Below are 14,003 nucleotides of genomic sequence, written 5' to 3'. Positions count from 1 at the left end.
TCTTTGAAAAACATATTGCAATGAATGACTATGAAAATCATTTATTAGCCCTTCCCTTATTACCCAATATGCTTTCTTTAATTTAAACCATTAAAATAAACATAATATTGTTATGTTTGTAATCAAAAGTATTTGTATTGTTTGAATTGCAATTTCTTTTCAAGTTCCGTTCTTGACATTAAATATTAGCTCTTAAATAAATTAAAAGATCCTTGTTAAACACAATGATTAACTACTTTGCAAAGTAAATATTTGTCGGCATGTATTCGTTTATTATAAATAATTTATATACCTGCACGTTTAAAAGTACTTTCGTCGATTTCTAAGTACAAGTTTTCACCGGTATCATCATCAAAACTGTGGTCACGCGCAGAATTGTTGTAAAACGTTTCATTCGTATAACTGATCATCGGTATTCTCGAATCGAGCATATCATTTCCAATGTTCATACCACAATTACTGGCAGTACATATCACTTCAATATGGTTATGGTTTGATTCTGTGTCGGTAGATTTTCGAAGTTCAAAATTGTCCACGTGCTCTATATTATATTCTACACAAACAAATGTTTATGATATACATCTTTTATTATAGATTATTTTTGTAGATTAAATATTCTCAAATTTTTAATCGTGTATTACATATAGTTTATGTGTTAATATATTAGTATCAGACGCGGACCACAAACGTTTTATACCAAAATCATTCAACTTGATAAATCAGTAAAATATTATAGTAATTTTTAATGTGCCCATTAGATAGGTTTTATCTGTTATTTGTCTATCGAAAAAATGTATATTCAACCGCATGATATATTGAAATATTAATAATAAAAATAGCATTAAGAATGTAATTAATTTTTAACACCGCCATCGGTATGCGCGACCATGGTTCAAGAACCTCTGCTATAGAACATACAACTATAATTTTAGTTTTTTTAAGACTTACAGGCTTATGCAATTGAAAGATTATAAAGATTTATGTTCATAAGCAATACACCAGTGTATTTAACAACATGTTGGTTAGTTTTATGAGCTTTGTTATAATAACATTATTATGGTAATAAGTTAGTTATAATTACTATATTAAAAAATATCCCAAGATATTATTCTATTATTTTATTTAGATATTCGATTATTCGTCCTTTTGTACCAACAAACACATAAACACTAATTATCATAAATACGTACTTTTAATTTTACGTTGGTTACAGTAGTAATAGCAGCACATTATTATCGCCATGCATATTGTTGAAATTATCAAGAAGATTAAAATAACCAAAATGTCGAAAATCCAGATCGCTTCATTGTCTGATGACTCTAACTGAAGGGCATTGAGGCATTCATTTTCATCTAATAATTTAAAATGAATATAATATAATTTGCAATCTTATATTCAATACTCGTACATAAATACATTTAAGAACATATTTATCTATAAGAATAATTAATTGATTTATTTTTATTATAGCCCAAGTACCTAACTACTTCAAATGCATATTTAATAAAATATAAATTATCAAATATGTATTAAAATATACATATAATATAATATTAGATACATAAAAGTAATTGTCAACAATTATTTTAATAGCTGAATTTTCCTACACAGATTTATTGATATTTAATTTAACTATACAGTATAGTTTATAGTATAGTCTATACTCTATACTATTAATAGCGTTTATTGACTCTTAAAATTGATTATTGAATTATTAAAAAACTAATACCTAAATCAACTAATTTAAAAAGATTTCAATACCGCAGATAATATACAACTTTTTTTTTATTATAAATTATTTTTTATGAATTTTTGTGGTAATGTTTATTAAATATAATAATAAGATACAATAAATTCATCTAAGATTATGATATCAAATTGTTTTCGCATCCCTTTATGCAGTTATAGTAAATGTATATGTAAATTTTCATATTTACTTGGAAAACTGCTGTTGCATGCTACACATCCTTTAATATGATTACAAATTTCCATGGTCACATTGCACATACACATACGCAAACACATATCTCCATAATAATTTTTGGGACAAGCTACAATGAGAATAAATAAATCGATAAATTAAACTCAAACTCATAGAAATAATAATTATACTTGGTAGTACAACAGTATGCACAATATTAACTGATCTTACAGAGCAAAGGAAACTTATGGTTTTACAATAAAAATACTATGAAAAACAGTTTCTAGGGTGCGTATACAAGATGTGATGAAGAAGAACATATTTTATTTTTGGTTGAAAGTTAAGCATTTTTATTGCAATGTATCGTAACGAGAAACCTTTGCTTAATATAAATCACACCCTCCTATAATATTGATTTCATATATTTCTTCCATCTCATAAAAAGCACAAGTATTATAATATCAAATCAATTTTCACACTCACGTTCCTTAAATAGTTTCAATATTAAATTATTATCTAAATTTATAACATTGTTTCCATAATATACGCTTTTAAAATGATCTCAACATGTTTAGATGAATTGATTAAACACTAATTAGTTTGTAAAAGCCTTAAACATAATGAAAATGGTTATTTTTGACGACGTATTAACTGTTGACTTATTGTTTCCTATAAAATAAACTATCTGGTCGCAAAAACCTAAGTTTTTTTATTTTTATTTTTTATTACATAAAAGATATTATAATTAAGACAACAGCGGTAAGTTGCTATTCAATAACAATATTTGTTATGAATTATAAATGTTTTTATTTTATGCTGGTCATTTATTATCGTATAATATAGTAAAATTAATTAAACCAAAACTCTATAAAAATAATTAATATTACGTAACCACCATAATTTTTACTTAAAATAACAGATTATTACTAAACAACAATTAATTATTATTTTTTAATGTATGAATAAGCAATAAACTACAATATAACTATTTGATTCGAGGTTATGTATTTTAAAACATACATTTTTATAGTTCATCCATTTTGACTCGGCTTAAAACGGATTAAATAAAAATGTACGCTTGAAAAACCAAGTAATATACGTAAATGCACGTACAATTACATTTTGCAATTTTTTCTTACTTGTAGTGTAAGAAAAGTGAATTTTTATAAAACGCCCGCGTATAATGTTTATATCGTAAATAGTATTATTATTTATTATTCACCGTAAACCGAAAATACTCAGAACCCGGTAACAATACTCATATTTTGATTAGAATTCTTAGCAAAATAAAAAAATAAAAAAGTAAATGGAAAATTTGTTAGTATTTCTAAAACACCGAGCGAAGGTGGCTAAGAAAAAAATGGATTCAATTAGTTATGTAAACGTTAGAATATTAAATGATAAAGTGAACAATTTTTAAATTAACTCGATTAAAGAAGTTAATTATTTATTTTTATAATTACTGCTGCAACCTTAATTTTGTCTTTGAATAATAATTAAATATTTTGTTAAAAATACATCCTACTATTCTTTTTTATTACAGAGCACTATAGATGTTGGTAGTTTTTTAAATAATTGCGCAATTACATGTTAATGTCAATTAAACTTTTAAATCAAGGAACATTTATTTATTTAATTTTATGCAAGACTATTATATAATACAATCATATAAAACAAAAAACAATTTATTAATTGGTTTTAAGTTCTTAACTATAGTTATAATTTATAACTATACATTTAAACTATATTTGTACGTCATATATTTATAACTTATAAGTATTTGACGTACAAAAACACAACAAATTATTTTTTAAATTCACTAGAAAAAAAAATAATTAAAATGTATACTTTACAAAATTAGGTATAAAACTCTAGTATTAAGTTATGTAGTTAATTGAAAAATGTTATCAAAAATTCACTTAACTATATCTAACTTTATTTTGATATAAACTACGAAATACTCAAATACTTACGTATACTATAAGTTAATACATTAGGCGATTTTGTTTTTGCGATCGACCGAAATAAGCGTGAAGTTATTAAGTTAATTTTCAATGTCGAGAGAAAAAAAACAAAGAACAACGAATATGAAAAGTTTGTTGTAATATTGAAAATCAGAAATCGTACTAATGTTTGGTTGTAAAAATTGTTGATAATAAAAAAAGCAAAAAAATATTGTAATCGCTATCGTATTTCGACAGGTTTACGTGCGTTTTGCTGGGTCAATTGTCACAAAGTCAGAAAACAAATTGTGCACGTATTCGGTCTAATCCAGAATTATTATTATTGTGTTACACGAAGTTCCGGTCACCCCTTGAACCGGTGACAACCGTTAACCGGGTACTAGTATAAATGGTTAACTGTAATTTTCCCTACACTACTATCTGTGCACACCCTAAAATCGGGTTGACATTTTAATTTTACAATGCAAGTCTATTAAATAATAAACAAATTTAATATGTATTTATCATACTATTACTATAAAATCCCAAGTCACCACTGTCTTTATGTGTACACCCAACTCCCAACTATGAACTGGTGGCACTTAAATATTTTATTGTTTACCTCTGCTCGATATTACCTACTTTTTTCCTAGAAAATATTAATAATTTACGACGTGAAAATTACTAAGAAAATAAAACTGTTTTGGTGACGAGAAGCTATCGACCACGATATCCTAATAAATTGTATTATTATAATGGAAAAATGAATTGTGTGGTTTTTATTTTTGTCTAGTGCGATGAAAATATATGTAAAGCCCGCTTGCATGATTTATATCGAAAATTCTTTATATGAGCCATAACATAAGCATCAATTAAGATTTTTTTCCACACTTCACTTTGATAACGTTTCCCATTATGTGCCTTTAATGTCGAATAAACTATAATTATTGATAATATCTCATTCATATAATATTGGTCGTATACGAGTGTGAATGTCACATCGTTAAGTTATCGTAAATGAAGTTGTTTACTTCTACATATTCTATTTACATAGTACTTATTGCATATTTGTGATGCACAAAATATCAAAACTACTCTTTATAATAGTAATATGATCTCTTGTTGCGAATAAATAATTAAAATAAATGGTACAAATGATAACGAAAGTGTAATATAACAATTACAATATTATACATAAGAAAAAAAAGTTTAAATTGAAAACCAGGACGACATGTCAACCAAATTCATTATCAAAGTTGAACTGTATTTTTCCTCTGATTTTCTTTTCTCGTAAACTTTCTTTTTGTGTGACTTGAGTGAAACGCAGTAAGCTCGTTTTTGACATATGTCAAATTACAACGATATTACTTTAGAAACTTATAATGTATGATTTCGAACAAAAAAATAAAACCATACAAACCATATGCTTATAATTTTAATTCTAATTCTTTATTTGTTCAAAAAACTATTTTTATATAACGGTATGAAGTGTATATGTAGTACATAATATTATGCACCTATAAATTTATGAACGCGAAATATGCAATTAATTCAAATCTAGTCTAATACAGTATACATATTTACAAATAAATTTTTGAATACAATAATTATATTTTTATTAATTTTAAAACTTACAACATATATAATAATTTAAAAGTAATTATCTGTGTCACATGAATCTTTAAAAAAAAAATAAAGTATAGCAGATGTATAATACAATTTTCGTTTTGAGAAATATTAAATAATCTAAATCTCTAGTCATAGTAAATTTACTAAAAGTGTGTAAAGTTACCTATTAAAGGTTCAAGTAGTATTTAATTATTTATTTAAATTTGTAATTTATTATTACAATTTGTATGCTTAATTGTATTTAGTATTTATACTTGCATGACATTATCCCTACTTATATATTATTATTAGTTATTACTACCTATATCAAAATAATAAGAACATTATTTTTAACTATAAAATGTCAATGTGATAATGAAATAAATATGATTTCTTAATCGACTTTAAATTTGCTCGATGATTTCATAATAATATTATAAGAATATTATACACAATTCATTTTTTAGTTAACCTTTATAGATCATCTACAATCAAACCATAACGTTAGTTGAAAAGACTAAAGAATATTTTATAATAAACGAATTTAATTGGCTTGAATGCATGAAATATTAGGTAATATATTATTAAGACTCAAATGTTTTAATATTTAATATAGTATATCGCTGTTCTAAGAAAAATTCTAATATTACAATTTTATAATTATGTACGATTATTGATAAGTATATAGATTAATTTTTAAATGGAATTTTTAAAAAAAGTATTCGCGTATACTTAGGTGTTTAACATTTGAGTATATTGTTGTACACAGATTAACAAATTAATTTAGAATATTATATTAAATAAAAGAAATCAAACATGTAACATATTACTGTAAGTATATACTATATAGTATTAATTATCATTTTCACCTAATACGTTAATTCATCATACCTCACCCATTCCACACTAATGTCTTAACTTCCAATAAAATCATTCATCTCAATGTATTCACCGTTACTGTAATTGAATTTGCACCAACTTTTATCAAACACTAAAATTTTCAAAACTTCTCAATCCACTTATAAAAGATCAATATTTTAACTATTTTTTTTTTTTTTTATACAAATCGCTTATTTAATATTATATTACTATACTGTTAATATAACAATAGCCAAATTAAATCACGAAAATATAGATGATTAATTTCAATAAATAAGTAATACGTACATATTTTAAATATTATGATGGATTAGAGCATTATATTTTTGTAGCGTACATACGAACTAGTAATTTTAATATTATTTTGTCAAATAAAATAAGTTTATTTTACTTAAGCGACTACGCTATCTATTGGTCTTGGCTTAAAAAAATACTCCTAGCATTAGTCACAATGTTTTTTTTATCTAGATAGCGACGATAGCGTAAATATTTATAAAAAAAATTGTTTTATCTGCAGCCTTTCTATAATAATAAATTATAATGATATCACATTATCATCTTAAGTACAAATTTAAGTACATTGTAGAAGGTATCTTATTGATTAATTCAATCAAATATTTGTCTGTGCGTATTGTTATTCTTAATATTGAAATTATTATAACATTTAGCTTACCTTCCGAGCACGTAGGTCCGTAAAATCCGGGTTCACACAAACAAATACCATCGGACTCTCGACATCTTGATTGGTTTTGACATCTACAAGTTGAATTGCAATTTAAACCGTACATACCGGGTGGACACGTTTGCTCACATTCGTTGCCGAATAAACCAGGTTTACAGACACAAGCTCCTATAGGTAATAAATGTGGTTGTCAATAAATAAAAAACTTTGTACTATCATATGATTAACTTTAATCGTTGGATATTATTTTATATCTATATTCTTAATAGTATTTATTATAAAATATCATTCCAACTACCCAAAATGTTATCCTTTGCTATTATTTCTTATCCCTTATTTAGTGAGATTAAAAAAAAAATTTTATCCGTCTAGTTTCCAATTATGTAATCATAAAATATGATTTTTTTTAACATACCACACAAATGTGAATGATTTTACTGTCTTTTAACACATTTAAACATAAATTATTCCATTCCCAACGTTACACCTGAGTACTTAAATTTCATTTCGTCACGCAGGAATAATAATATTCCTAGAATATATTTTAAGAGTACCTACACCAATTTTATTCAATATACCCCACGTGGCCACGCGCCGCAATATCCGACCTGTCACATCGTGGAAACACAAATTATACGTTTTATATTAATGGGTAATATATCACTACAACCGTCGATAGGTTTTTTGCATTTGCATGTGCCGGTTAATGGTTTGCAGTAGTCATATTTGTGCCAATTTCAATCACACACCTTCTTATTATTTTCCCTGTCGATTCTGGATTTATTCCCAGTAAGACAGTTATTTCCCGATAGACCCGATAGACATGTACAAGATCCTTTAAATAAATAAATAAATAATAATGCGTCGTGTAAATTTAAATATTTTTTTTATGTCGAATCAAACCATCGAAAAAAAATTGATTTGGTATTGATTATGTTTGATACTTTTATCCGCATGCATTTATATGTAAATTCGTGTTATTCATTTATATCTTAATGATGATAATCGTTTAACTCAATTAAAATTATTTTGAATTTTGCATTGTTATATTTTAATCATAATATCTTATGAGTATTGAAACATTTGAAACCTTAATAATATGATACACCGTACCAATAACTGGATCACATAGGGCACCGTTTCGACATTTACATTCGTTTTTACATTTATAACCATAGAATCCTGATGGACAAATCGACGAGCAATATTCTCCAGTATATCCTGGAGTACAATCACAATCGCCTGGAAAATAACTTTATTATAATACAGCCTATAATAATTATATTTTATTTCTGTTTAAGTTCAATTTAGTATTTATTTGAAAAAAAAAACATAAGTATAAAATTATTAATGATTAATTATACCGTTTACAGGATCACATTTGGAACCGTTTTGACATTTACATAGATTCTGACAATTTTTTCCATAATAGCCGTGGGGACAAGTATGCTTGCAATTATTCCCTACATTTCCTGGTTGGCAAGAACAAGTTTCTGAAAAATATCTCTATATAATTATTATGTTTTACTTAAAATGTTGTCAAAAAATATTATGAAACATTTAGTATCCCCATATATAAATATATATATACATATAAACACATTTAGATGAAAATAAAAGTTTACTACATTTTATCATAAGGAAACTCACTATTTTTTTTTTTTATTGAGTTATTTATATATATTAGTAAAATATTCGTCATTTTAAAATTTTAAACTACAAAATTTAAGATTCTTTCAAACAATTAATTTTGTATTAAATTCTTCCAGAGTTCTTATGAATTTTAATATTATTAATTTTGAATTAAAATTAAAATTATTTATACCATTTACTGAATTGCATAATGTACCAGTTTGGCAATCGCATTTATTTAATTCAACATCATATTCTTCATATCTTATTAGACAAGTACAATCACCTGGAAAAAATATAATATAATTTATTATTATTTAGTTATACTTAAATTGATTAAAATATTTAATATACAAATTATAATTTATCAATATTATATTCCAATATAAGATGCTGTACCATTAACTATATCACATTTTGTACCATTTTGATGTTTGCATTCATTTTGGCATTTATAACCATAATATCCTGGTGGACATTGTACTTCACAATTAATACCTGTGTATCCTGGTAAACAGTAACAGACACCTAAAAAATATCTTTGTATAAGTACCTATCATAATACTATTTAGCAATATTACATAACAAAAAAAAAATAATATAATACCGTTTACTGGATCACATTTTGCGCCAGTTTGACATTTACATACATGTTGGCATTTATGACCATAATATCCAAATGGACATAGATTTTCACAATATTTTCCCCAATACCCTTGCTGACAAGAACAATTACCTATAAAACATGTTTTGACGGTATAATATGGTGATAAAAATTAATTTAAAATTCGCTGTGTATAATGAATATGAATATATTGTATAGGCTTTACAATACATGTATTTTTTCCTTACGACACAATTTGCAGTGAAGAAATTGTTTCAATCTTTAATATAATTTATATTAGACAATTTGATCTAGTTTTATCTGGTGCCATGGAGGTTTCCTAGTACTTTTATATTAATAATTAGAAAAACTATCAAAAATCAGTAGGAAATATGAATATTTACTCAACATAAGTTTTCTATAAAATTTATTATGTACAAATACTAACTACTGTTATTAAAAAAGAAATAACCATACCGTAAAAACGACATTTTTTTCTAAATAATTGATGACTAAACTAAATGAAAAAATGTTAACCAATTGCATATATGACTTCTTTTTCTGTGCAAACATTCAAGTTGATACAATTTAAATATACGGGATTTCCTATAAGGGTACAATAAAGCATTTGATCAAATAGAACAATTCATCATGATAAAAAAACTATCGACTTATAATTGGCATAGACAACCCCTTAGTCTCCTGGTTATGATCCTATAAATATTTTATAATAAATATATTCCTTTTTGTATCGATCCATGGTTCATTATAAATTGTAATAAGTGTTTACCTAGATATCAGGTATTCCTTAAGGTGCTTTGCTATGTCCTTTTTTATTTACATTGTTCATAAATTCGGCCCCATAGGTGCTACGTCATGCCAAACTCCTAATTTTTTCGGATAACATAAAGCTTTACCCGTGTTTTGACTCAATCTTCAACTGTTACCTTCCTCAAGAAAACTTGAATAGATTAGTTGTCTAGAACGTGTCACTCAACCTTTCCTTAAATGTTTCAAATGTTCCATGTTAACATTCACTATCTTATATCTTTCACTTGCAAAATTAATAATACATCTATCACATACAATAATGATTTTATCGATAATCAGGAGGGTATTTATGCATTATTAATAATAAGTAAAAATTGAAGATTTATTTTATAAAACGTATTAAATAACTTTTTTTGAATTAAAAATTATGTTTTTTTTTAAATTTAAACTCAATATAATACTGAAAAATAATAAGTATAGTTTTATTGATTGTATCGAATTATAATATATTGTACACCTACCATTTAAATAATTGCATTTAGCATTATTTTGACATTGACACGTTTGCGTGCAATCAAATCCGTATTTTCCCAATGGACAACCTTAAATATATAAAAGTGAATTATTTATAAAAATATTTTTTTCTTAAACCAGAATGTTTAATTTTCATAAAATAAATGTACCTATACGTATGCGGCAAGACGGTCCATCGTAATATTCGTCACAGCTGCACACATTTGGTGAAATACATGTGCCCCATACACAGGGATCTTTACAGACAGGACGGCATTTTGTCCCATTTTGTGTTTTTTCGTAACCTTTACAGCATGTATTGATGACTTCAAAATTGTTTTCTAACTAAACAATAGATTTATTAGATCATAATGGTTTATAGTTTTTATAAGACATCTCCGTATATGCAACAATATTCATATTATAATATAGCATTTAACTCCTTATTCGGGATGGTGGAAATACTTTAATATCAATCGATAAAAAATATAATACAATTAATTAACATTTCGAAAAACCACAAAAATGTGATTAAATGTACGTACACGTGTATTAAAAAATAAGCTCATAACAATACTAAGTATTTACACTGTCTCTGGTTATTTATTTTTGTACGTAAACTATACTGATTAACTATATATAGTAATAATTATAATATTAAACTTTGTTTTGTCGTACCATAGATTTTTTTAAAGTTACGTCCAAAGCAAATACATTATTACATAATACTTTATTTTAATTTAAGAATTAAAAGTGCATTCATTATGTAGGTAGTTAAAATCACTTATTGGTTAGTTTTTTATTCCAAGACATAATAAACTAAAAATGCTTAATGCAATTAGAACAATGGAAATACGCTAATAAGTAACTATATACAGTTAACATTCTTAAATTAACTCTTATGCTGAAATTATATCGTTGTTACTTGTCCCCATAAATACCTAGTTCATACTATGTTATAAATTTATAATATAATTTGTTTTTATTATCATATTATACATTGTATAACAAAATCATTATTTATTACCTTATAATATAATAAAATAATAGTTAGTGTATAGAATCATGCTCAGCATGAGCGATTTAAAATTTTTAAGTAAATTACTCAACGTGTTACAATTGTTTAAATGTATCTATGAGATCAATTATTTTTTGTCTAATACGTTACATTTTTTTTTTATTCAAACCCTAACATCAACAGTCCACACGATTCACTATTTTGTTGTCAGGTTCTCTGCCTTTTGTGCTATACAAGGTGTAACAGAAATTCTCTTGTTAAGGTTCATCAATTGTTATTCATTCACTTACTTTCCATTATTAGGTATTTTTGTACATTTTTTTTGTATGCACTATTTTTTTTAAAAATGTTTGTTTTTCTAAATAGACTCATTAAATTTCAACTTTAAAATATGAAATAAGCATATAATATGTTTATGTAACTTTTAACTTTTAACTTTAAACTTAATTTACAGTATGTTCTATATTATTTTCAAATTACATAAATTAATTAACTTGACCAACATTAGGGTATTAACTTATTAAAAAAAAAATAACGATAAGATAAAACAATACATTTGGTATATTAGTATAACTCGTTAGGCAATTTTCTTAATAAGACTAATTAATAAATCAAAATCTTGAAATGTATCACAATCTATTATATTCAAATTATTATATAACATAGAAGTATCATATAGTAAAATATTTGACGAAATGTTTGAAATAAACATTTTATAATTTTAAATACTGTATAAAATAATTTATGCATATACTCTGTTAATCATCTACCATGTATTGGTTTATTGACTACACATTACTATACAACCAACAAATATTATTGTATAACACATATTAACTCATAATTAGGGAGTTTTCATATTTTTTCAATTTTATAAAAAATGATTAAATATTATCAATATCTAGTATGTCATTACTTATTACAAAGATAACTTTAGGATATATAATTATTTATAGCTTATAAAGTTATAACTAATAATAACCAAAATCATATAGCTGTATAGTAGTAAGTATAGCAAATATCAATATATTATTATTTATTACTATATTGTACCTATATTAAGTACTAATTAATATAATATATTTAAATCTTACATAATACATAAATTAATTTTATTAAAAAACAATATAAACCAGGACTTACGGTTTCGGTTTGAATCGGAATTGCAGATTCAGTTACGAAATAACATACAAATTTCCAATTATTGATACAGAAGTATGGAGTTTTGAACGAATGGATTTCATATTTCGTGACTAATTGTTTTGAAACGTAACTAAAAATTATAAATTTAAAATTATTTTGTCTTCTAATTTTTACTATTGATAAAAATTCTACAATTATATTGTTATAATATTATCAAATATGTAAAATCAATTATGTTCAAATTTTAAATCAACGAGAGTTATTTATATTTTAATTTTTAAAATATAATAAATCCTAAAAATATATAACACTAATAATTTTTTTGCTCAGTTTTCAATAAATTCAGAATAATTACAACATTTACTAAGTGATTCAATGTTACATGTTGTATAATGAGATTATTATTTTATATAATAATGATTTAACGAAAAATAGAGGTTTTGTAAACGATACGTGTTACGGTTTAAATTCAAATATACTAATAATAATATTTCCTTAATTATTATAATATTTTGTTATTACTTTTATTTATGTATAGTATGTATACCTAACTTAAGCAATTCTAATTTGTTTAAATTAATGTCGATGAAATCCGGTTTTTGATGCATCACTTACTTTTTGATAAACGTGCATACGTTCAGTCCGGTGGGTCTAGGGCTGAAAGAGTTGTCAAAAATTATTTTTGTAGAGTTGTTAATAGTGAATTTCGTGAAGTTTCCTATGATAAATTTTGTAGAGTTATCAATAACGATATCTGTAAAATTATTATTAACGATATCCATGACTTTTTCAATGATAAGATTCATAGTTTTGTTGGAGGCATTTCCCGAGTTTTCGATGATAAATTTTATCAAGTCATTGATGACGGATCTGTTGGTGATGCTGGTGGTGGAAGTCACGGGGCAGTGGACGCACAACCCGAATAACACAATCGTGGTCACAAGAACGAACCGAACGTTCATGTTGTTGACCGTAATGACTATAGGTATACCGGTAATTACTACAAATATTACAATAATCGGAAACTTGATTCATCAGCGACGGCGATGGTGGTACTGATGGTAATGACGGAACTGAGAACTCACCACAATCCGAGTATACAAACAGTGACGGTGTCGTCAAAACTTGAGCAAACACTGCAGGCCGCTCAACATAAGTTCATCGCGGTTATACCTACGATGCGAGTTTTCCGACGACCGGTCGAAAAGCGCCGGACTACTGCAGTGGTGATTAATAATGTGTGGATGATATAGTGTCATAGGTATGCGACAGTCGATCACGTGGACACG

General features: G+C 25.4%; 1 protein-coding gene across 2 annotated transcripts in view; it reads right to left on the bottom strand.

The window, feature by feature from the left end:
- LOC132918464 (protein draper-like) overlaps window positions 1-14,003 on the bottom strand; it is a 14,413-nt gene extending 410 nt beyond the window's left edge. Inside the window, exons 1-13 of one of the 2 annotated variants that reach the window (XM_060979704.1) lie at window positions 13,330-14,003; window positions 12,715-12,844; window positions 10,724-10,898; window positions 10,562-10,642; window positions 9,273-9,401; window positions 9,065-9,193; window positions 8,859-8,951; window positions 8,398-8,526; window positions 8,147-8,275; window positions 7,025-7,201; window positions 1,938-2,051; window positions 1,191-1,352; window positions 293-553 (exon numbers count right to left, since the gene is read on the bottom strand). In XM_060979704.1, the coding sequence (XP_060835687.1) occupies window positions 293-553; window positions 1,191-1,352; window positions 1,938-2,051; window positions 7,025-7,201; window positions 8,147-8,275; window positions 8,398-8,526; window positions 8,859-8,951; window positions 9,065-9,193; window positions 9,273-9,401; window positions 10,562-10,642; window positions 10,724-10,898; window positions 12,715-12,844; window positions 13,330-13,676 (2,056 nt within the window). In that variant the 5' untranslated portion in view covers window positions 13,677-14,003. The remainder of the gene's footprint in view (window positions 1-292; window positions 554-1,190; window positions 1,353-1,937; window positions 2,052-7,024; window positions 7,202-8,146; window positions 8,276-8,397; window positions 8,527-8,858; window positions 8,952-9,064; window positions 9,194-9,272; window positions 9,402-10,561; window positions 10,643-10,723; window positions 10,899-12,714; window positions 12,845-13,329) is intronic. The other variant, XM_060979712.1, reaches the window with a different exon arrangement.

This window comes from Rhopalosiphum padi, chromosome 1 (genome assembly GCF_020882245.1).
Source record: "Rhopalosiphum padi isolate XX-2018 chromosome 1, ASM2088224v1, whole genome shotgun sequence".
Taxonomy (NCBI): Eukaryota; Metazoa; Arthropoda; class Insecta; order Hemiptera; family Aphididae; genus Rhopalosiphum; species Rhopalosiphum padi.
This window is presented reverse-complemented; position numbering and strand designations above follow the sequence as displayed.